Genomic DNA, 22382 nt, shown 5'->3' with positions numbered 1-22382 from the left:
GATGATCATGAAAAAAAGACATCAGAGAAAATAATGATGCCATTGAAATATAGTGACCTGACACCCTGGATCAGAATATTCATTACAGTAATACTGTTTGTATGCAGAAGTTAATAGACAAAAAAAAATTCAGTGATTGCCTGAACAGCAATTCTTTGGCCTTTGAAAGTTTCCACCATAAGAATATTTCTATTGTATGCATCAGGCATATTCAAGGCAAGAGGTTCCTTTGCAGCAATTATGTTATCTGTAGTTTGGATGTTGAGACATCCTATGCTAGACACCCTTCACAACTGTTTGCATTGGCTGATCTTGATCGTGAAAGACAACTGTAGTGACTGTGACACTGAGGACATCAGAGCAATGCCATCATAACAGTGACACACAGGAGCACAAGTGACACTAAGGATAAGGTAAATCTGTGACCCTGAAAGTTGAGACACAGCAATGCAAAGTGAAGAATAAAATGTTACGCAGCTCAGCTGACTGCCTCACACACACAAAGTCCCTATCATGTAATATCCAACTGAACACAGTAATCATGCAAGTCAGCACTACACAAGTGCCACTGCCAAAGACAGGAAGAGATCAGAGAGCCAGTATGGTTGAGAGAATGAGCACAGAAATGGAAGCCATGGGGAGGTTGGTTAATGGTTTGAAAAAGAAAGGAATCTCTCAAGAACCTAGGAGTAGACCTACAGCTCTGTTTTGGCCCATTTCCAACAGCTGCTAATGTTAAGGAAAATGCAAGAATTTTCTCAAGAGTTATAGGGTGCCTGTTTATGAGAAAACCCACTTTTTTCCTAGTATCCCAAGTAAATCACATACACATGCTGATGAGAGTATGATTTCTAAGTTTTCTAAGGTACAAAATATATTCTTGCACACAGCTTATGAAAAACAAGTGTTTGCCAAATGACTGAAGAGAAAACAAGTTATAGAACAAATATGACTTCCAAGCACTAGTTTGTACCAATATATGTATTGGCAAGTACCATTATAGAAAGCACATCAAATGAACATGCTTATTTACAAAAAATCTTTATTTCTGACAGAGCCTAAGTAAGCACTCAGATTTTCAGAATATAAAAGGAGTATTTATTTCTACCTTTTACCAAAACCAGTACTGAACATAATTAGTCTATGACATCCCCTACCAAAACAACGAGAACTAATCTTTCTCTTCCTCCCAACCCCAAAAGTAAGTCCACACAAAAGTGAACTTTCAGCTGCACAGTAGCTCCAAGCATGAGCAAATGAACACAGAATCAGCAAAGCTGGGTTTTGATGTTCATAGACAATTTCAGTAATTTCTCAGTAGGCAACAATGAAGTTGCAAATAAAAAGATACTTCAGGGCATTGGAACAACTGGTTAAAGGATCAAGAGCACAAGTAGTCATCTCTTCTCCAGTTGCAAAGAATGATGTGGGAAAAGACCAGGAAGAGCCAGCAGATCGCTATCTGGCTCCAAGCCTGGTGACACTGGGAAAATACTGGATTTTTTAATCATGGTTCCATGACACCAGACTTGTTGGCACCTATCTCAAAGGGAGGAAAAGGGTCTTAGCACAGAAGTTAGTAGAACTCATTGAAAGAGCTTTAAACTAAATTTGCAGGTGGGAAGAGATAAAACCAGACTTACTAGAGAGCCTGGGGGCAACATGCCAGTGTTTGAGGGGTGGTGTTCTAGAGAGGTCCTTCAATCTTCTGTCTTAGTAGTCAGAGAATGGAGATCAGGAAAGACATACAGGGGTTATTGATGTGTTAGAAACCACAGAAGCACCTGAGAATGACCATGTAGAAATTAGAGCTTTTCACCCCCAAAAGGTGGTGGGGCCAAAAGCCCAGCTGTGGTGCATCTACACCCGTGCAGACAGCACGGGCAAAAACAGGACAAGCTGGAAGCCATTGTGTAGCAGGAAAACTGTATCAGTTTCCAACTTGAAGACACAGAGGGATGACTTGCACAGCTGGAGTGCTGTGGGATGGAGTGGGACGGCTATAAACTTTGCAGAAGGGACAGTCAGGAAGGAGAGACTGTGGGGTACTCTGTATGTTAGAGACTGTTTTCATTGTCTAGAGCTCACGATGGTGACAATAGTGTTGAGGACGTATGGGTAAGGATCAGGAGAAGGCAACAAGGCAGGTGTCCTGGTGGGAGTCTGTGTTTGCCCACCCAACCCGGGCAAAGAGGCAGCTGAAATATTTCATAGGCAGCTGGGACAAGTCTCACAGTTGCTGGCTCTTGGGGGGGACTTCAGCTGACCAGATGTCTGCTGGAAATACAACACAGCAAAGAACACAGCCCAGGAAGGTTCTTGGAGTGTGTGGCTGACAACTGCCTGACATGGCTGGTGAAGGAGCCACCTAGGGAAGGTACCCACTGGACCTGGTGTTTGTGTACAGCGAAGGACTGGGGGTGGCCGGAGCCTCTTGGCAACTGCAGTCACAAAATGGCAGTGTTTTCAGTTCCTGGTGAAGTAAGGAGGGAGCTCAGCACAACTGTCACCTTGGACTTGAGCAGTGGTGGAGTCACTGTCCCCGGAGGGATTTAAATGACACGTAGATGTGGCACTTAGGGACGTGGTTTACTGGTGGACTTGGCAATGTTAAGTCCATCCTAAATGATTAGTGCTTCCATCCTAAATGATTCCATGATTCTGTGATTCTTCAAGTCTATAACTAATGGGTTAGACTGAGGGCTTAGGACGCTTTAAGGTGGAAATAGGTGTTTCCTACAGAGGATGACAACAGTACTAGCAATTTAGTTGTCTAAATCCAAATCTATTTAAAACTGTGTGTTTCTATAGATGATGATTCTATAAGCACTACCTCAGAAGACAGATCTTGTACACCAGTAGCAAAACAGATGGTTGGGACAGGTGAGTATGAATTTCCATGCATTTATTATTAAATAAATCACATTTTCTTTTCAGTACCAAAGCTGGAGCAATCAGATCTCTACTGTAAACACAGCTCTACTTTTCTGCTCCTGATTCCATTCTAGCTTTATTAGTAAACTTAAAAATTAGTTTCATAGCTCTTTTCCTTTCATGAGCAAAACCTGTATTAATACTGTAATTCAACTTTGCCTTCTACACATAATCTAATGAGCAACATCTGCCTACTTCTGACAATTTTCGAGTCTGAAGTTATTTTCTTCTGTTGAATCCCAAGTAGCCTTTTCATTGGCACATTGCCATTTTAATTTGAAACCACGCTTCTCACCAATGCTGAGATCTTTAAAGCTTAATGATTACTGCTTTTCTACATGTAACACTCGGATACATCTGTCTTTAATTTCACAACAACAGTGGCACAATTATAATGACAAAATGTTGAATTTTAGACACATTGGAGAAACAAGAGATTCCACTTGCTACATATTTTGCATACTTAAGAGAAAACAATTGTGTATGGATACTAAAATTAGAAAATATTTTACAATATAAATATATACAAGACATAAAATATTAAAATACATAAAACATTAATCATTAACTGATTAATTATCAGTTGCAATTATGCTTTCATATATGTATCTTTAGCATGCATTTATAGCATTTACAGTTAGTTGTTTTTTTATTTGTATTTCAGACAATCACATTCCCTTAGAAGAAGCACAAAATCACTTTAAAGTTATTACAGTTAATGATACTGGAGCAGGAAAACACTGGAGTGATAATGAAGTTAGGGCTCTGATAAACATATGGTCAGATGAAAAGATACAACAAATGCTTGAAGGGGCCACAAGAAATAAAGAAATATTTGAGGAAATTGCCAGAAGATTAATGAAACGTGGTATAGACAGAGACTGGAAACAATGTCGCACAAAGTACAAGAACCTAAAATATGAATACCGTGCACTGCAGAAAGAAAATGAGCATCTTGGAAATCCCAGGAGAAAAATGAGATTTTATGATGAAGTTGACTGTATCTTAAGAAGACAGCCTCTGGGAACCTCAGGCTGGGGATGTGAAAGCTCAAGTCTCCTATCAGGTACTAAAAACTTCAGTGATGAGAAAAAATGCTTCAAGTGAATTTTCTAAAGTCACGTGTTTGAGCCATGCTGTAGGTGTGAAATGTGTGGCCAGGAATGGGGAGGGAAAATAACTGGGGAAGCTGTATTTGCATGGTCATATAGGGAAAATTCAGGAAACTCAAGGGGTCTAAGGAGACATGTAGAAGTGAGAATATTAGCAAAAAGTGAAAGCACTGAAGCGTTCAGTGTTACTGGAGAATCTGATTTTGAAAGCCTAAGTGACCTACATTGAAATCTTGCTAGAACACATGGCAGGTTTTAGAGGTCATACAGCAGGCATGTAAAGTCTGATGCACAGAGAGCTGCAAGCTCATGCTGTTTGGAACTGTAGAAATCAGTAGCAATCAAGCCAAGTGCCTGGACTCTAAAAACCCCAAAGTATGTTATTTCAATACACACTGCAGTCGAGAGAGAGAAATCCAGGACAGTGATGGCTATTTGAACACTTGTAATAATTTTACTAATTTTGCTAAAGCAGATTCGGTTTTCAAAATAAAGTTTGCTTCTATCTTTGTATCCAAAACCCTTTGATCTAGGAACCACAAAGCTAATCTTGTGTCTGCTGTTCTTGTGACTGGCCAACTGCTTCAGACCTCAGGGTCATCTGCCCCTCCTTAATCTACTCCAGGCAGATTAAGTGCACTCATAGAAGTAACTGAACCTCTGCAATTTAAGGTTCAGTGACTTAAGGTAAAGCAGAACTAGTTGCGATTGTTCTCAATATGTTAAATAGTTTGCAACAGCACAAATGTTAGTGGAGGACTTGCACCATTTCTGCAGCAAAGGCCAGGTGGACGGCTTGAGCAGAAACTGCTGGAACCAGCCTTAAGCCAGCTGTCCTCAGTCAAGAATCAGAGCCCTAATGTGGTGTCCAAGGGCACCAACCAGTAGTGCATTATTTGCAGCTGGAATGACAGTCATAGAGCTGTGGGATGACAGTTCTCCCCTGCCTCAGTCTTGTGCTCAATCACATTCTCAAGACATGTATTTTCTTCCAAATACAGAAACTGAATATATTACTGCTTGTTTCTACTCTCCATGAGTAGGATATGTCAACACCAAGAATGCTGTCAACACCAACAACCAACCTGGCTGTTTTACATTTTAGCATGCTGGAAAAGGACTGTGTAATCTGTGAATGCTGATGCAGTGGCCAGTAAAACAATAACCTTTCAGAAAAGAAGCTTCAGCTATTAATCTGTTTGAGGCATCTGCCAAATAAACGTGTCTTGTCCTAGGGTATTTGCTTTTGCAGTATAAAACCTTTTGGTGTGTGACTGACTGTGCCATGAGAATCTCGACAAAAGCCTTAGTCACGTTGTTCTTCTCTTCTAAGTTTCAGTGGGAGATGCTACAGCAAACACAGGATCTTTGAGTACCAAGAGAAAAACATGGAATGATGGTAAGAGCCCCTGACTTTTAAAAGCATCTATACACTGCTGTTGAATTGGATGCCAGATTCTTATATCCAGTATTCAAACAGTTAAAAAGACATAACCCTAGAACTTAACACCAAGCTCCAAACTAACATTCTCCTCTCACCAACAACAGCAAAAGAAGAGTTCTGATAAAATTGTAGGCCTAAGGAAAATTGCAATTTATTTATTTCAGTCTGCATCCCTGGTATAAATGAGATAAACATCAGGAAAAACTTACTTGATTTATAAGAATCATATGCAAAGAAAACATAGTATTTAAAAAACAATGTCTCAGTTGTGTTGCTTCAGGTAAAGTAGGAACAGACAGTCATGGATGTGATTTCCTCATATTACACTACACTGTAAACACGTCTAATATGTTGTACACAAGAAAACAGGTTAAGACAGGTGTGTCAAAGACAAGATAGAATAGAGAACCATGGAGAGAGAAAAATGATGAGGATAGGAATATGTGGCATGTGATCTGATATGGGGAAGGTCAGCAGCTTATTTCTCTTCCTGCAAAACTGACAGGCCCTAAATAAAATCAAACAATGAGGAACAATAAACTTAGTTTTAAGGAGCTCACCCTATTTTTAATACTAAAATGATATCTACAGACAGAGGAAGAGAAGTGATCTGAACATTACATTTTTTAATTCAACCCATTTAGTTCACCATCACAAACTGTAGTAACTTTGTATTTAATCCCTCTGTGTGATTAAATAGACTTTCATTTATTGCCTGTTATGTAAGTACCTCTTGGAGAGGGCTCTAGCTAGGCAAAACTGAAAGTCTGAGATATAAGTGATTTTTACAGGGTCTGCTGCATTCATACTCTCCATTATACAATGATCCCTTATACAACAGCAGGCAATGCCTGCCAAAAGAGCAGATCAGAAGAACAGCTTTAGGAAAATCCAGCATGTGCTAAACTTCAGTGTCAGCAATTCATTGACTTGTGCACTCTAACCACATACTTTACTTTTGTCCACAGAGGTGTCACCTGTTCCACTTAAGAAAAGTGCTTCTGAAAATACCATACTCCATTTCCAAAAACTGTTAACACAGAGAGTGCACACAGTAACAGAAGGCAAAAAGTTACTGTTTGAAAGGCTTTGTAAGCAGGAAGAAATGCAAGACCTCGACAGAACACAGCTGTATACTGATCCATCAGCCATACAACAGGTTGGTTTCATGAACTTTCTGTGAAATTAACATGCAAATAGATTCTGTCAGGTAGCATGAAATGAAATACTTAAGAGTACAGGTTACCCACGAGTACATGCTTGCTTCCCTTTAATATAATCACCTTCAGTGATTTACACTAAAATGAGGTGTGAGTTTCCATCATAATCCTTTACTATGAGCCTTTAGCAGTGATGTCAGTTAGTCAATATATGACCTCTACCTCAGTCACCTACATTTCACAATTAACAGCCTTAATTGGAAGAAAATAATACTTTAACTCATCGAAGAAAACATGTACAGTTCAAATTTCATCCCATCATTTCCAGTTACCATCTCCATGGTCTTCCTAACAAGTTAGTCCTCTGCAATTACCAAACAGTTGAAGCCATAGGAGAACTTTTTAGTTAGACAGGGCTGGTGGGAAAAATACAACTCTTAACTCCTTAACCAGCATTTACCCTGGGTCAAAGTACTGGGCAATTTACTCAGCAAGGGGTCTGTTATGTCCAGTAACCCACAGAAAACACAGAAACAGTGCAGGGAACAATGACATGCATGACATGCTAAGAGACAAATGCCATACCATAACTTATTCTGCAAAATCCTACTAGCCACTACTTCATTTTGTGGTTATATAAGTACTTTAAAGTCTGTATTACATTTACAGGGTTTTTCTTTCAGTGTATTCCAGTAAAACAACTTTCTGTGTTGTCAAACAGTCAAGTCCTTATTGCAGCAGCAACAGCCACCAGCTTATTTACACACAGAGGCCTAAATTCCATCTAAGTCCCTCTTCATAAAACTTTACATTAAAAATTACTGTATATAATGCATTATTTCCTGCTCTATGCCTAGTTATTTCCTAGTCAGTTCTTTCATGAGAGACATTATGAAAGTGAATACTTTCCACCAAGGTGGATTTAATCTGCCATTTGACAGATTTTTAAAACAATTCTGAGAAGTTTGGAGAGAGATCCCTAGAAAATAATAGGTTTTTGATCATGTTAATTTATACAGTGATATATATGGATATACAATTTTCCCAGTGTATGCTTATCTACCACTTTTCACATTTTACACTGACTTCTCAGTATAAACCCTCTTTGGTTTGTAATACTGGCACTGAAACTATCATTTCCAACAATACTAGTATCACCACTGGTTTAAAAATCTTTCTTCTCTCTCTCTTTACAATGGATTGGTTCAAAGGTACATCCTTGAACTTGCATTGTCTTACTTGCATTCAGGAGTGCTGTCTTTGGAAGGAGTACAAGGTTTGCCCCTGCTATCACAGCAGTCAGGTATCCCTACAGAACATGCTGAGTCAGCTGAAGACCTCATCATTTCCACACTACTAAAACCACAGGTTTCTTCTTCCACATGTGAAGCAGAAAATCATGTGACCCAACTCTAATTCACACCAGTACATTTAAAAGTTTAGTTTAATTATGATTTAAATTTTTTGTAGTAACTGTACTGAAAATAATATGGGTAACTTACATGTTTTGCTCTACCTTCTCTGTTTCATGAATGCAAGGCTGAAATTGACTTGATAACTCAACATCTTCCAACAGGAAGATTCCCCTTTTCCCCATGCTACTCTGAGTAATCCAGTTCTTGCTGGATGCCCTATAAAAACCAGTTCATCTCACTAACACAAGACTAGTCCATCTAGTAAGAAAAAACCCAAAATGTGTTTTCTGTGTGAGTTGAAGGAACTCAGCAAGTTCTCAGATGTGCCAGGACTAACTCTGAACAGCTGAAAAGTAATTTTTGTTGCAGTGTGCCTCTCCTTTTAGAAGAAATACTAACTTGAGGAAAGCAGTTAGCACTGCAGAGATGACAAACTTCACTTTAAATTCTGCATGATGCACAAGGATACAAATCTTTCCAAATCTTGCTGTCATTCAGTACAACGGCCCAAAAAAAATTCCTTTATTTCCTTCCAGAAAGTAAAAAATAAAGACTTTTAATTCATTAAAATCAGCAGACCTTTCGAGGATATGTGTCTGTTTTTAAATGCTGATATTCAGGTGAGAACAACACAGGAGCACTGAGGCAAACGACTTGCTGAATTCTTAGCAGGTCAGAGCAGAGAATTGCAGAGCACACTTGCAGTCTACTTGGAAATGGTTCATGTCAACACTAGGTGGTAGACATGAAGCAAGAACTGAGAGAAAAGAAAAACAACACAAGTGTGTTTACTTTCCAAGTAAAGGGTTTTTTCCCTCAGAAAACTTTTCAGAGAGCAGGATTTATCTGACAAACAAACAGAAGAAGCTAGACTTCCCTTTGTGTGGGATTCCTCTTCTATTTTGCTTTGTGACTGCAAAGCATAGCTTGCTTTTTGTAAATGTTTTGTCAGAAAGCTGTCTTCTGTCCTGCTGTTCATTTATTTTTGACCTAAGATGGTAAGATCAGATGCAAGATGGGGCATTTGGCATCATCTGATATTTGTGCCCTACTCCCATTTATACAATAATAGCAATTAATTTACTTGAGACAGATAAAGTGATATCAAGACAACCTATCTTCACTGTGGTTGTAGTTACAATTTCACATAACTTTTTGCTTAGAGACAAAATTACCAGGAATGTTGATGTTTAGAATTCTGGTTGTCTAGAGCAGTCTAGACAAAAATCAGTCTCCTTTGGATAGCATCCCCAGAGGTAGTGACAATGGGCTAAAAAGAATGTTGCTAGGACAAAGGATTACTCAAAACAGTCCCTTCAGAGATAGTTAATCCAACTCATCCTTGCAGTGTATTTTTATACCACTTAAGTTTTCACTGTGGCTCTTCTGTCTGTGATCACAGCATTACCTTTATTACAGTCACACAAGACACGCTTACGGACCAGGGACATGGAACGTGGGGCACCATCTGACACATGCTAAATGGTTATGTGTAGGGAACTACCACAGGGCTGCAGTGGTTTGGGAGGAGAGCCTTTCTTAGACATAGATCCTCAACAGAAAGGCCAGATCAAGTCAACATGTCCATGTAACTGATCCTGGGAATCTTAATATAAATTACATTATGAAAATGTTCCAGCTTAATAATAAAAACCAAGTAACGATGGCAAGAGCATCAATCCTATATATAACAGAAACTTTTGGTCTTCTCCCTCCTCAACTATCTGCATTACTGTCAGAGAGCCATTAAGATTAAGGTGAGGACAAATCTGTCTCCTCCCCAGTTTGCAAATGGCAGTACTGAGATTTTTCAGTTGTAGCAGATAAATGGAACTATTACCACTCTGACTTACATTAAAAAGCTTCATTCTTCTCTAAAACACACTCATTCACTAAGATGAATGGGTCACTTTATACATGTTTGATAGACTGTTGGAAAGTCCTCTGCATGCCCTTTTACATTATTTGAGAAACTGTTTGGGCCAAAGGTTCTGGGAATGAGCTTCAGGAAGCAGAAATGCTCGCACTGATGGTGAATCCACAATCACTATCTGCATCATTGGCTTTAAAGACTCTGCCTTCAGTCATCCTCTGTTTCTTACACAGCTAGGTCTCCTTTGGCACAAGCATCCACGTGGCCAAGTGGCTACCCAACTGAAAGAACAGATTTAAATTAAAACTAACCTAATAAAAAGCCCCTGCAAAAACTTCTGCCCTTTTTTTTTTTAATGGGAATGGTAATTTAAGACATGGTCCAACTGAAAGAACTGATTTAAATTAAAACTAACCTAATAAAAAGCCCCTACAAAAACTTCTGCCCTTTTTTTTTAAATGGGAATGGTAATTTAAGACATGGCAGATAGTGAAGCCAGGAGAGTTCATATGAACTGAACTAACCACTGACAGGAGAGGCTGCTGCATACAACCTTCCCTCCATGCATGAGGCTCAAATTTAAGGTATGGGCAGACAAAGCAACCAATCAATCCTGTAAAAATTACTGGAGAGTTGTATAATGCCTAGGTGGATGACTTATCTACAAAGTACAGGAGAGTGAACAGTCTCACCCCAGCCCTCTAGCTAGGTTAATGTAATGGGAAGTCTGTTGGCCACAATAAACCTAATGGCTGCCTCAGAAATGTCCTCTTGTAGCTCATGTTTCTACCCAACTGAAAGAACTGATTTAAATTAAAACTAACCTAATAAAAAGCCCCTACAAAAACTTCTGCCCTTTTTTTTTAAATGGGAATGGTAATTTAAGACATGGCAGATAGTGAAGCCAGGAGAGTTCATATGAACTGAACTAACCACTGACAGGAGAGGCTGCTGCATACAACCTTCCCTCCATGCATGAGGCTCAAATTTAAGGTATGGGCAGACAAAGCAACCAAGCAATCCTGTAAAAATTACTGGAGAGATGTATAATGCCTATGTGGATGACTTATTTACAGTCAAAGTACAGGAGAGTGAACAGTCTCACCCCAGCCCTCTAGCTAGGTTAATGTAATGGGAAGTCTGTTGGCCACAATAAACCTAATGGCTGCCTCAGAAATGTCCTCTTGTAGCTCATGTTTTGCACCATTTCCCTCCTGTTTTCTCCACTCCTTATAAAATTATCTCGTTCCAGCTGCTTACTCCACATTCAGAGATAAAAGCTTAGACTGAACTACATTTTGTGACATGTACATTGAAGAGACTTCAACTTGGTTAGAATGAAATCTGGCTTCTCTTCACTTTCCCAAAAATGAGTGTGCAGGAACCTGAGCCCTGCAGGATGTTATCTAAAACAACCCAGCAGATGGAAGAGCTCACATAGCAAAAATGCCTTTCTCCTCCTCTCTTGCAGGAGCAAGCTTTGCAGAATGTAATTAAGCCAGGCTGTCATCACTTGCAGCACAGAATGGCCTAAAATGTGAACCAAGATAGAACTGAAAGAAGGGGTTTTACATCTACATTCTGTGTCTGAATGTACTCAGGAAAGGTTTACCAGCACATAGAGCATTAATGTTATCGTAAAGTAGCATATAGGTTCAATAACTAGCTAGGCAAACCTTGGACCCTTATATCCCATAGGGGATTTACAAAGATTAATTACAAAATGTGGTATTTAGATAGTTAGGACATTTGACACTGCATTTCTTGCACCTGGGAATAAGGGATATGTTGAAGTCATAATGTGTTCTTGAGATGAAATGAAAAGATAAATACCTTACATACCAAATTATCAGGATCATTGCCTGCAGTATATCTGAGTTTCTCCGAAAATTCCCATCCAAATACCATTGCAATTTTAAGCTTTTTGATTGAAAGATTCACAGTGTAAGTTACAATACCAATGGCTTGCTAAATAGACTTTAAAAAAACCCCATCTTGTAGCCAAAATGTTGTATATAAAATATGGATGAACACTGATTATGCTATATTGAATGTCGGTATTTGGAAGGATGGCTAATGGGAAGCAACCAGTGAATTTACTAGATTGAAATAGAAGTGTCTTAACTTACATTTGTGATTATCTGGGTTCTTTTATATGAGTTTTAATAATGGACAGTAACAGGAAAGGCACCAAAAAACGCACTAGCCAAGCCTCCACTGGTAACAAGTTCCATACACAGGCCCAGAAGAGACAAGGAATATTTCCTGACTTAATGGGACTTCCACCTTCACAGAGGACAGCTTTTAAAGACTTCTTCTAAAAATGAGTACAAAGCTGGTACACTCAGGTTTCAGTACACAGTATTACTGCCAAAAATATTTTCCAGAGAATTTTGCAAAAAGTTAACAGAAATCACACTTCCTCGAAGATTAACTTCGCAAATTTGTCCTGGTCAAGGACTCAAATGACGTCTAATAGATTTGTAATTCAGAGTAACTCCTCCTCCCTCCCTCACCACCCCCAAGAAAATCCTCTCCTTACCAACATCCTCTGATTTTATTGTGGCATGCTATCAGTGGATTTTGCAGTGACTCTGTTCCCTGGCTTACAAAATTCAGAGAAGATTTAGACAATCCACTTTTAAGCCTTGTTAATGTTGATGCCAGAGTAACATGATTTGCTTGAGCAGAATTAAGTTAATGAGCATGGACTGCTAACATAGCTGTAAAATGTTACTATGGTGTCAAGTTAAATTGATAAAATGTTCTAAGTGTGTTGAAGGCCTAGATTAGACTGTGAGTAAGGATATACTGTTTTGTTTTTTTAATTCACAGTTCAACATTATAAAGTTAAAACCAATAAAATGCTGTGTTCTAACTTCTGCTAGAAAGGAGTGAGAATTTAAGCCTCCACAACTAGCAGCTGCTTTTTAATTATTAAAAAATGCAACCCCAAACAACTTTTAAAGTTGTTTCTGCTAATATCACAATACTGAAACTACAAGTTTATCTTCTGTCTTTGATTATGAGTCTGCTTGTGGGCTCTCAAACTTTGTTTACATATACACATCAATTTTTCATGCATAACAGTTTCAGTGAGTGAGGCAGCAAGCACTGCTCATACACATCACTGAACACATGCTTAAATATTTTGGTTGCTTGATGCAGCATACAGAGTTTCAAGTTTTCAGCTGCAAACACCCACACTGAAAAAAATCTCTTCAATGCCACAGTAATAAAAATGATCAACTCATTCTTGGCCATTTATCAGAAACAGCCAAGTCCTTCACTTTGCTGCAACCAGCTGTATCAGAACACAAAGCACAAAGAATTTATGCTGCATGTTTTTGTGGCATCTAAGAATACTCTGGATTTTTACACATACAGGTAAGATTTCAAAGATTAGAAATTATAACATGCTCTCCTCTTTGTGGCCCAGGCATCTCAGAAATGCAGCTTGATACAATGCCATACTTTAATATTCTGAATTTTAAAATCTAAGACAAATTAAGGGCCAAATTCTGTAATTTGATTTATTGCACAGGACTAATTTGAATGTAGAAGAACATGCTTGTATCAAAGGGCAGTAATCATTACATAAATATCCTTACTAATTTGAAGGTGATGTCTAAGGACTGTATTTTCTAGTAGCCACTCAAATTTCTGTTAGTCACTCAGGATAGTGACTAACATATTAATGGACTTGGATAGCCCATTAATGGACTAACATATTAATGGATTGGATAGCTCATTAATATTTACTATAATCTTCTTTCGCATTTATTTATTTTTAAAGGCCTATGGTTAAGAGACATGTCTTTTTTAAATTTAAAACCATGGGACTAATGCAGTTTACTGATTCAATTAATGCTAAACTTTAACTCTGGTTTTCAAGAGACATTCCAAAAAGTAAAAAGAAAAATAGCTGTTATCCTGTTACTTCCTGATCAGGATGCCAGCTCTTCTACCCATCATAATAAGAAAAATTGAAAGAGAGAAAGATTAGCAAAGAAAATAGGAACATTAACATCTCCGCTACTGAACAGAATTTTATTGAGTGCTTGCAAATATATACCTAATGGAACAGACTGTTTCACTTTTACAGGTGTAATGTTTATGCCTTTAGGAAAGCATCCCTTAAAAATTTTGACCATTACTGAATTAGATCAGAGTCAGAGGTAGTGCATATATGCCTCTAGGTGTGTAGCTTCCTGTAGAATTTATGAATGAATGATGAATTTCAATCATGGTATGAATGTTGGAGTGTACAGTTGTGTCTTCCACAGGGGATATGTGATATTAAAAAGGTCAAGCAAATTAAATACATTTGTAAAGTGCCCATCAAAGAAATTAAAAAAAAAACCCAAAGCATATTGAAAAGTTGAACTAAGGTTGCAATGAAAATTGAGATAATACGATGCAAAATAATGAAAATACATCCATCATTTTATTTCCAGCTAAAATACTCCAGGTCTACCAGTGTAACTGTAAGCACAAATAAGGTGACATTATTTCCAACCTCTTCAGAGAAAATCAATGCAACCTAAATGAGACTGTTGTTTCATTTTACATGAAAACCATGGCTTTGTTCCTGGGACTTTGGCTGTATCACTCCCAGTAAAAACAGTTTTGGTGGACACTGGCAAAATATATATACCAGCATTTGAAAGAGAATTATTAGCATATGAGAGTCAGTAGGAATGCAGCATTTTACCAGGAAAAGTATATGAAACTCTACTGTAATAAACAGAAAATCTCCACGTAAACGATTTCCTATTGTTGGTCCAAAACCAATTTCAGAGCAACATTTGCATGTCTGTGACCTCAGAAATACAAAGAATGTATTTTATCTATTCAGTGCATGTGTACTTACCCATGCCTAGGTTACCCAGGTAGCCCACCTACCCAGACTGTCAGGAGTGTGTGTACTTAGCACACTTTTTCCAGCTGTGAAATCGAGCACAGCAGACAGGCTCAGCATGTACTACTAAACGATCTTGTGCTTGCCTGCCTGTGCATGTGTTCCCACCAGGACGATATACCTTTCTGGCATTACTGAAAAAATGACTGGTATATGTCAGTCCATAACGTTATTATTTTGAATACCAACCAAATGGAAGTAGAACCCAAACTTAATTCTGTAGCTCTGCATCCACACGGATGAATCCGGTCTGTTGTACACGGCTGTAGACACGACAGGTAGAAGTTTTATTGTATCATGATGATGAATCTAAACCACTACCGCTAGTAGGAGTTCAAAAACGCTTAAGAACTGCTCAGTTTCCGTAGCCTCGGATTGTGTGACTTATATTCTAAGGTGAGCATCTCGAGAATGACGGCCGGGCCTCGCCGCGACGCCGGCAGGAGGCAGGAGGTCACCGCTCGGCGTGGCTGGGACGGGGCCGCCGGCGCATCCCGCCGCATCCCGCCGCCCGGGGCTCATGCCTGGCACCCGGGGCTCATGCCCGGCACCCGGGGCTCGTCCCCGCCGCCCGGGGCTCATGCCCGGCACCCGCGGCTCATCCCCGGCACCTGGGGCTCATCCCCCCCGCCCGGGGCTCATGCCCGCCGCCCGGGGCTCATGCCCGGCACTCGGGGCTCATCCCCCCCGCCCGGGGCTCATGCCCGGCACCCGCGGCTCATGCCCGGCACTCGGGGCTCATGCCCGGCACCCGGGGCTCATCCCCGCCGCCCGGGGCTCGTCCCCGCCGCCCGGGACGCGGCCACGCCGCGGGTCCCCTTGCGAACGCCCGGGCCGGTGGCGCGGGCCCGGCAGCCAGAGCGGATGCGACTCCGGCGCGATGCAGCCGAGGTCCAAAGGCGTTCGACAGCTCTCCTTTGGCGGGACCGGCTCGGGAGGCAGGAGGCGGAGGGGTGTTCCATGCACTTCGCCTCCGGGATGCTGCCGGGGCTCTCCGCCGGGGCGGAGCGGACGGGACCGGTCGGGGCGCTCCCCTCCCCTCCCGCCGCCGCAGACCCGAGGCCCTCAGGCTGCACGTGCCGCCGCACGGCCGCGAGCAGCCGGCGCGGCCCGCTCCGACACCGAGCCGCGTCCGGGCGGCCCCGTCCGCGCACGCCTCGCCCCCGCGCCCCTCTTACCTGTGCTGCAGCCCCACCAGCCCCAGCGTGATTACGTGGGGCACGTCCAGCTCCGTGGGCCACGCGCCGGAGGCGATGCAGCCGAACACGCCGCACTCCTCCCGGATGCCCAGCTCCTCCAGCTCCATGGCGCGGGCAGCACGTGGTGGCGCGGCGGCCCCGCTCCAGCTCCCGCTCCCGGTCCCGGTGCCGCTCCCGCTCCAGCGGCTCCCGCGCGCTGCTGCCCCGGCGCGCTCAGCCCACAGCGCCGCTCCGCCTGGGGATCCCGGTGGCCCGCCGGGCGGCTCCCGCCCTCATTTACATACGGGGGGGCGACACCGCACCCCGGCCCGCTCCACCGCCTCGCCGGCCCCGCCTCTCCTAGAATCCACTCGGCCCGCCACTCCGCGGGGCGCGCCAGGCCGAGGGGATGTTTGCCCGCGGGGTGAGGGGGCGGGCGGCCGGGGCCCGAGCGCGGCGTGGCGTCGGCATTGGCCGGGCAGAGGGCCGGGGCTGTGTTTGCACGGGACGGGGCGGGGGGCGATGCTGCCGTCCGGGGTTCGCTCGGGGGGCTCGGCGGGGCCGCCCCGCGGCGTAGGGCGGCGATTGGCGGCGAGCGTCGCGGCCCGCTGCCCGGGCTGCCCGCCCCTTCCGCCGGCCCCTTCTTACCCCGGCGGCCGAGCCCTGCGGCGTGCGCTCAGGCTCTCTCCTGTGCCCTAGGTGCCCGCGCCCGCTCCCGCCGCAGCCATGGCCCCCGCAGCATCAGGTAACCGGGCGCCGTCGGGGGTGGGTCGGTCGGTCGGAGGTGCCGCTCTCGGGGCGCCGGTGCCCGCTCAGCGGCTTGGGGTGTAGGTGCTTGAGAACCAACTTTTTTTCCCGGAGTGATTTGAAATCTTTTGGGTTTTTTTAATTTTTTGTTTTTCCGTGGGTAGTGGCTCGTACGGAGGGTGGGCACGGCTGCAGGAGAGATGGCGGGGGCAGCTCCAGGTGCGGGATGCTGGGGGCGGCAGCCGCCCCGCGCCGCTCGGAGCTCCGGGATTTCCCCAAAGTTTGAAGAAACAAAAAGCAGCGGAGCTCTCGGCCGCCGCGCTCAGGCGGCCGCTCCCGGCTGCGTGGGGCGGTGGGGCGGCTGGCAGAAGCCTTGAGCCTGCTCTCGGCCTCGCTGCTGGGGAACGTGGCCTGAGCTCCGTGGGTCGGGACTCGGGAGGCTCCTCGTGGTCGGGGACCGCAGCGCGGGGCCCTGCTGGATCCCCGTGGACTCGAAGGTGGTGGCTGTGCGTGCGGAAGTAAACAAGTCTTTGCGATGCAAAAATGACTTTTTCTTTTCTTTCTTTTTTTTTTTTTTTTTTTTGTGTTTTGTTTTTTTGTTCCTCTAGACCTGAAGCTTGGCAAAAAAGTTAATGAAGGCAAAACGAAAGAAGTGTACGAGCTGCCAGATATCCCGGGATGTGTTCTCATGCAGTCAAAAGACCAAATAACGGCGGGAAATGCAGCCAGGAAAGACCGAATGGAAGGGAAGGCTGCCATTTCCAACACAACGACAAGCTGTGTGTTTCAGCTGCTTCAGGAAGCTGGTCAGTATTTTAAAGGCAGACTGTGTATGCTTGTATGCTACAGATGTTATGAAATAGTTTTGTTTTATAAAAGAGTTTAACCTGCCTTGAGGCTCTTGTGGTTTTCTTAGTCTCTTTTTTATTAGCTTTTAATTATACTTTTCTCTCTGTTACTTTAGTGCTGAGTGAGTGACTTGTTCATTTGGAACAGCAGAGTATCTGCAGTAATCTGGTGTTGCAGATAACTGCAATAGTTTCTCCTGCTTGTTTGGACATGCCTCTAATCCTCTCCCCTCTGCTTTTGTCAGTTCTTCCATACCCTACAACTCCTTACCTGTAACTGGGCTGGATGCATCTGCCTTGCTTTACTACATCTGCATGCACAGAACACACTTCTAGCTGGTGGTACGACCACACTGTCTAGGCACTGTGAAATCTGTGTATGTAAGCTGAAACATAAAACTAGAGTGTCTTTTCCCCCCCTCAGTTGTGTCTTACAGCAGCATAAACTTCCTGTAAGCTTTGCAGATAAACACTTGTGAGGACCACATTGCAAAATGCGTTTATCAGTCTGTATTGAATGTATCACAAGCTTAATCTTTACTTTAAAAGATTCAGACTGTTTCTGATGCTAGCAGTGAGTTTCATGGAGTACACAACTTAAGTCACTCAAGTAAGTTTAGCACCACACTTCCAAAAATGGAGCCAGTAGCTTTGCTTTGAGAAAGCATTTTACAGTGTCTTTGAGTAGTTGGCAAGCTGCAAGGAGGAATTAGAGGTGTCTGATAACAGTACTAGAATACAGGCACTAGTAAGCTTAGCCGAGATTGCTTATAACTGTGTGCTCCATGTGCTTTGAAACTTTTGAACAAGGGAACCAGCTGAGTTACTCTAGAATTTGTAGTATTTGTTTACAAGGTGTGGTGATAGCTAATGGTGAAGTCCTAGCATGTTTTGTATGGGGAAGAGAAAGATGGTTTCTCTAGAGTTATATCTTTGTCTCAGCGCATATTTTAAGAGCTGCTTACACAGAAATATATACCAAGTAATTCACAAGCCTGTTGTGCATACACTACTAAGAAGCCTCCTAGGCTTTGATCACTTTTGCAGTTGATTAAAACTTCTAACATTCGTTTTGGAGCAGTTAGTGAGATGTTTTGCCTAATTCTTGAATGGCAATCGTTAAGATAACAGTCAAAATACTTAATATCCTACAGATGTGCACTTTTAACATGAAGAAGCCATTCTGTTGACCTCTCAAAAATCCATGAGTGGCTTGTACTCATAACTCTCACAGGTGCCATGGAAAAACATGCAGAGTTAGCTGCAGCTGCATTTTAAAACAACAAAAGAACTTTTGAGGGTTCTTCTCCAGTTTCCTTATTTCAGTGGTGTAAATGCAGATAGTGGGAATGCCTTGTTGTAGAGGGCGTTTTGTTTGTTCGCCTTGCACAACTCTTCTTTACCTGCTCTTTCAGAGGTGATGATTTACGAAGTTCTGTTAAAGTTTCTCTCCCTTTTAGAATAGAGCTAATGTCAGCCTAGCAAAAGCACACATCTGCACTGGTGAAAAATGTAGTAGTGAACCAGACAGGGGCCTTAATGTGCATTTGATGTACTCAAATTATTCTGCCTTTGAAGGAAATGCACCAAACTTGGAAGAGTCAGTGTTCATATTTTAAGACTTTTTATTTCTTCCCTTATGGTTCTGGAAGTGGAATGGAATAGAACTGCTTGGTTTGACTGAGTGTGGCTCCTCTGCCTTCTGTTTCTGGCAGATGCTGGCTGGCCTTGGCAGTTGTCTTGCCCTGGTCAGGTATGCGACACAGAGTGCCCAGGCAGGTGCAGGGAGAGCTGCTTTATTGCCAAAACCAGGCCTTAACCAGTTAGCCCATTATCAGCTACATAGTTTTAAATCATAACAAACATAATTCAGCCAACCACCATAGCCCACGATGTGAACACCGATGGTTATATGACTTGTTTTTCTACCTCTAAGTCAGCTGAGTCACATTCCCATAGTCCTTTTCTACTTAGCCAAAGTAACAGGCCTGAGCCATGATTTTACAAGGCCTTCCTTTTGTAAGGTGTTACTTATCTGCAACAGTCAGGGAGAAAGGTGGGACTCTCCTCCAGAGTGAAATTGAAAAAAGAGCCATTTTGCACTTAGGGTGCTGATCTGCATGTTGGCTGTCCCTGTTCAATGTGGGGACCATCATCTTACAATTATGTAAGAAGGTTGACTTGTTGCAGCAGGTTCGAGTGCACATGCTTCTGTATCTGTCTTTTGCCTAATAAATCATCAAGATCTAGTGTCCTAAATAACTTAGTTTGTGATGAAAGCGAGGACAAAGCCATTCTCTTTGTCCCATCTGCTTTTATTAAGCAAAGTAGTAAAGACTGCTGTGCTGTGCTGTGTTACTCCTTTGAAAGGCTCCAATTACTGTTCGATCTATAGTGAATCTTTCACCAGAGAACATGGTTGGGTACTTGGTTGCTGCTAATTATTTTTTTTAAACAAACAAAAGCATTGTGAGGGATAGATTTAATTTTTTAAGAGTCTGTGAACAAAATTACAAAAGTAGGATTTCTGAGTTAAGAGTTATTTTTGTATGATAAAATCGGCAAAACTAATGGCTTGTGGAAGATACTTGGCAAGGCTGGGCTTAAAATACTCTGAAAAGATTGTGTGTCCTTTAAGTCCATGGAAGAACAAGATTCAGATGTACTTAAAGGTATTTGTGACTACTGTTTTAACTGTGGAGTGTGCTTACTAATGGAACTAAGCTGCCATCTTTTTATTTAGGAATCAAAACAGCTTTTGTCAGGAAACAGAGTGACACAGCATTCATAGCAGCTCACTGTGAAATGATCCCAATTGAATGGGTGTGCAGAAGAATTGCTACTGGCTCCTTCCTCAAGAGAAACCCTGGTGTCAAAGAAGGATATAAGTTTTACCCACCCAAAATTGAGATGTTTTACAAGGTAAGTTTCCTTTCCCATGATGTTAATCAAACTTAAGCAGAGCTAGAATTCTGTATTATCTCCTTTAAAATGCTGACAGATAAAGCAGTTAGTGCTAGTGGCTGACCAATCCTCTCACTCTCTGTAGTTTTGCCATTCTAATGTTTTCTTGCATTCTTGTCCAAAGCTGTTTTGTTCCAAGTCCATACAGTAGTGGCTTACAGTGCAGTCAAAGAATAACAAGCCAATACTTTAAACTAGAAAAATATAGGTATAAGGGCTGTTTAGGTATAAGCTTAATGCATCAGTTGAAACAGATGTGTTGACATATTTGAAGAAATTAAAATAAACAGTGGTTGCATGGTGAGGGTAAGTAGCTAGCTAGTCATTTAGGATTCTGAACTCCTTTGGGAATGTGTGCTGAAAGATGTATCTGGTGAACTGTAATCTAAAGTGTTTGTGGTGTGTACCCTGTTACTCTTAAAGATGGTCAGGTGTTACAGCAAGTGTTTTCAATGTTACTGTTATTTTTTAAATGCTAATCATAAAATACTAGTTTGAAGCCTGTATTTGTTTTTTGGAAAAAAAAAAAGCCACACAAAACCATGGTTTTGTTTTTAATGATTAGTTTTCCTCTTATAGCAAGCTTAAATTACATCATGTATTTGTTCTGGTTTTCTTAACAGGATGATGCTAATAATGATCCACAGTGGTCTGAAGAGCAAATAATTGAAGCAAAATTCTGTTTTGCTGGACTTACTATTGGCCAGACTGAAGTGGATATTATGTCTCGTTCTACTCAAGCCATTTTTGAGATCCTGGAAAAAGCGTGGCAGCCACAAAACTGCACTCTTGTAGATCTGAAGGTATAAGAATCTAATTTCTCATGATCCTGGTTTTGACAGGAAAAATATCACTGTATAGTTACTGAAATAGGATTCTTACTGTCTTTTTAGATTGAATTTGGTGTTAATGTGCTGACAAAAGAAATTGTTCTTGCTGATGTTATTGACAACGATTCTTGGAGGCTGTGGCCAGCAGGAGACAGAAGCCAGCAAAAGGACAAACAGGTGGTGCTTTAATCTTTACTTTCTAAGTGAGCAGGAGAGAAGAATGAAGAAAGTAAAGCCTACAGTTCACCATCTGCTTTCAGAGTGGCTTTTTCTAGGTGGTCTTACCTTGTTGCAAAGTACTTTTGTAGGGTGCCTTGTGTCCAAGCCTGTTCTCATTAAATAAATATCACTGTATAGTTACTGAAATAGGATTCTTACTGTCTTTTTAGATTGAATTTGGTGTTAATGTGCTGACAAAAGAAATTGTTCTTGCTGATGTTATTGACAACGATTCTTGGAGACTGTGGCCAGCAGGAGACAGAAGCCAGCAAAAGGACAAACAGGTGGTGCTTTAATCTTTACTTTCTAAGTGAGCAGGAGAGAAGAATGAAGAAAGTAAAGCCTACAGTTCACCATCTGCTTTCAGAGTGGCTTTTTCTAGGTGGTCTTACCTTGTTACAAAGTACTTCGTAGGGTCCCTTGTGTCCAAGCCTGTTTATCTGGTTTATGGTAGGAAAAAAATCCTCTGTCTGTATATCTTCAGCTGGAATACCCAACAGCACTGTTGACTGGAGCTGTCATAATGAAGTGTGGAGTTTCCAGGAATAATAAGGATTTCTGACTTGCACAGATAATAAAATAGTTGATTACAGATTGGTGGAAAGAATAGAAGTTTTGGTTCCCAGGTCTGCCTCCAAGTTTCTCAGTTTATTCAGAGATTAATTATTATTATCCTCTACTAGTAGAGATCTGGTGATACTTAAGAGGGAATTGCAGTGAGGATGCTTTTCTCTGTT

General features: G+C 42.0%; 2 protein-coding genes across 4 annotated transcripts in view; one reads left to right on the top strand and one right to left on the bottom strand.

Moving 5' to 3' along the window:
• The window catches only part of PPAT (phosphoribosyl pyrophosphate amidotransferase), a 42902-nt gene extending 26509 nt beyond the window's left edge, over window positions 1-16393 (bottom strand). Inside the window, exon 1 of the mRNA XM_039698895.1 lies at window positions 16038-16393. Within this exon, the coding sequence (XP_039554829.1) occupies window positions 16038-16165 (128 nt within the window). The 5' untranslated portion in view covers window positions 16166-16393. The remainder of the gene's footprint in view (window positions 1-16037) is intronic.
• The window catches only part of LOC120497414, a 41175-nt gene that overhangs the window by 14180 nt on the left and 4613 nt on the right, over window positions 1-22382 (top strand). For 2 of the 3 annotated variants that reach the window (XM_039698894.1, XM_039698892.1), the window contains 9 exons: window positions 2812-2883; window positions 3599-4000; window positions 5380-5445; window positions 6459-6649; window positions 16737-16782; window positions 17393-17590; window positions 20376-20554; window positions 21220-21399; window positions 21816-21929. In XM_039698894.1, coding sequence (XP_039554828.1) covers window positions 2812-2883; window positions 3599-4000; window positions 5380-5445; window positions 6459-6649; window positions 16737-16782; window positions 17393-17590; window positions 20376-20554; window positions 21220-21399; window positions 21816-21929 — 1448 coding nt within the window. Of the gene's footprint in view, window positions 1-2811; window positions 2884-3598; window positions 4001-5379; window positions 5446-6458; window positions 6650-16736; window positions 16783-17392; window positions 17591-20375; window positions 20555-21219; window positions 21400-21489; window positions 21604-21815; window positions 21930-22382 lie in introns of all 3 variants that reach the window. The other variant, XM_039698893.1, reaches the window with a different exon arrangement.

The sequence above is a fragment of the Passer montanus genome, unplaced genomic scaffold, assembly GCF_014805655.1.
Source record: "Passer montanus isolate IOZ18808 unplaced genomic scaffold, ASM1480565v1 scaffold13, whole genome shotgun sequence".
NCBI classification, from domain to species: Eukaryota; Metazoa; Chordata; class Aves; order Passeriformes; family Passeridae; genus Passer; species Passer montanus.
This window is presented reverse-complemented; position numbering and strand designations above follow the sequence as displayed.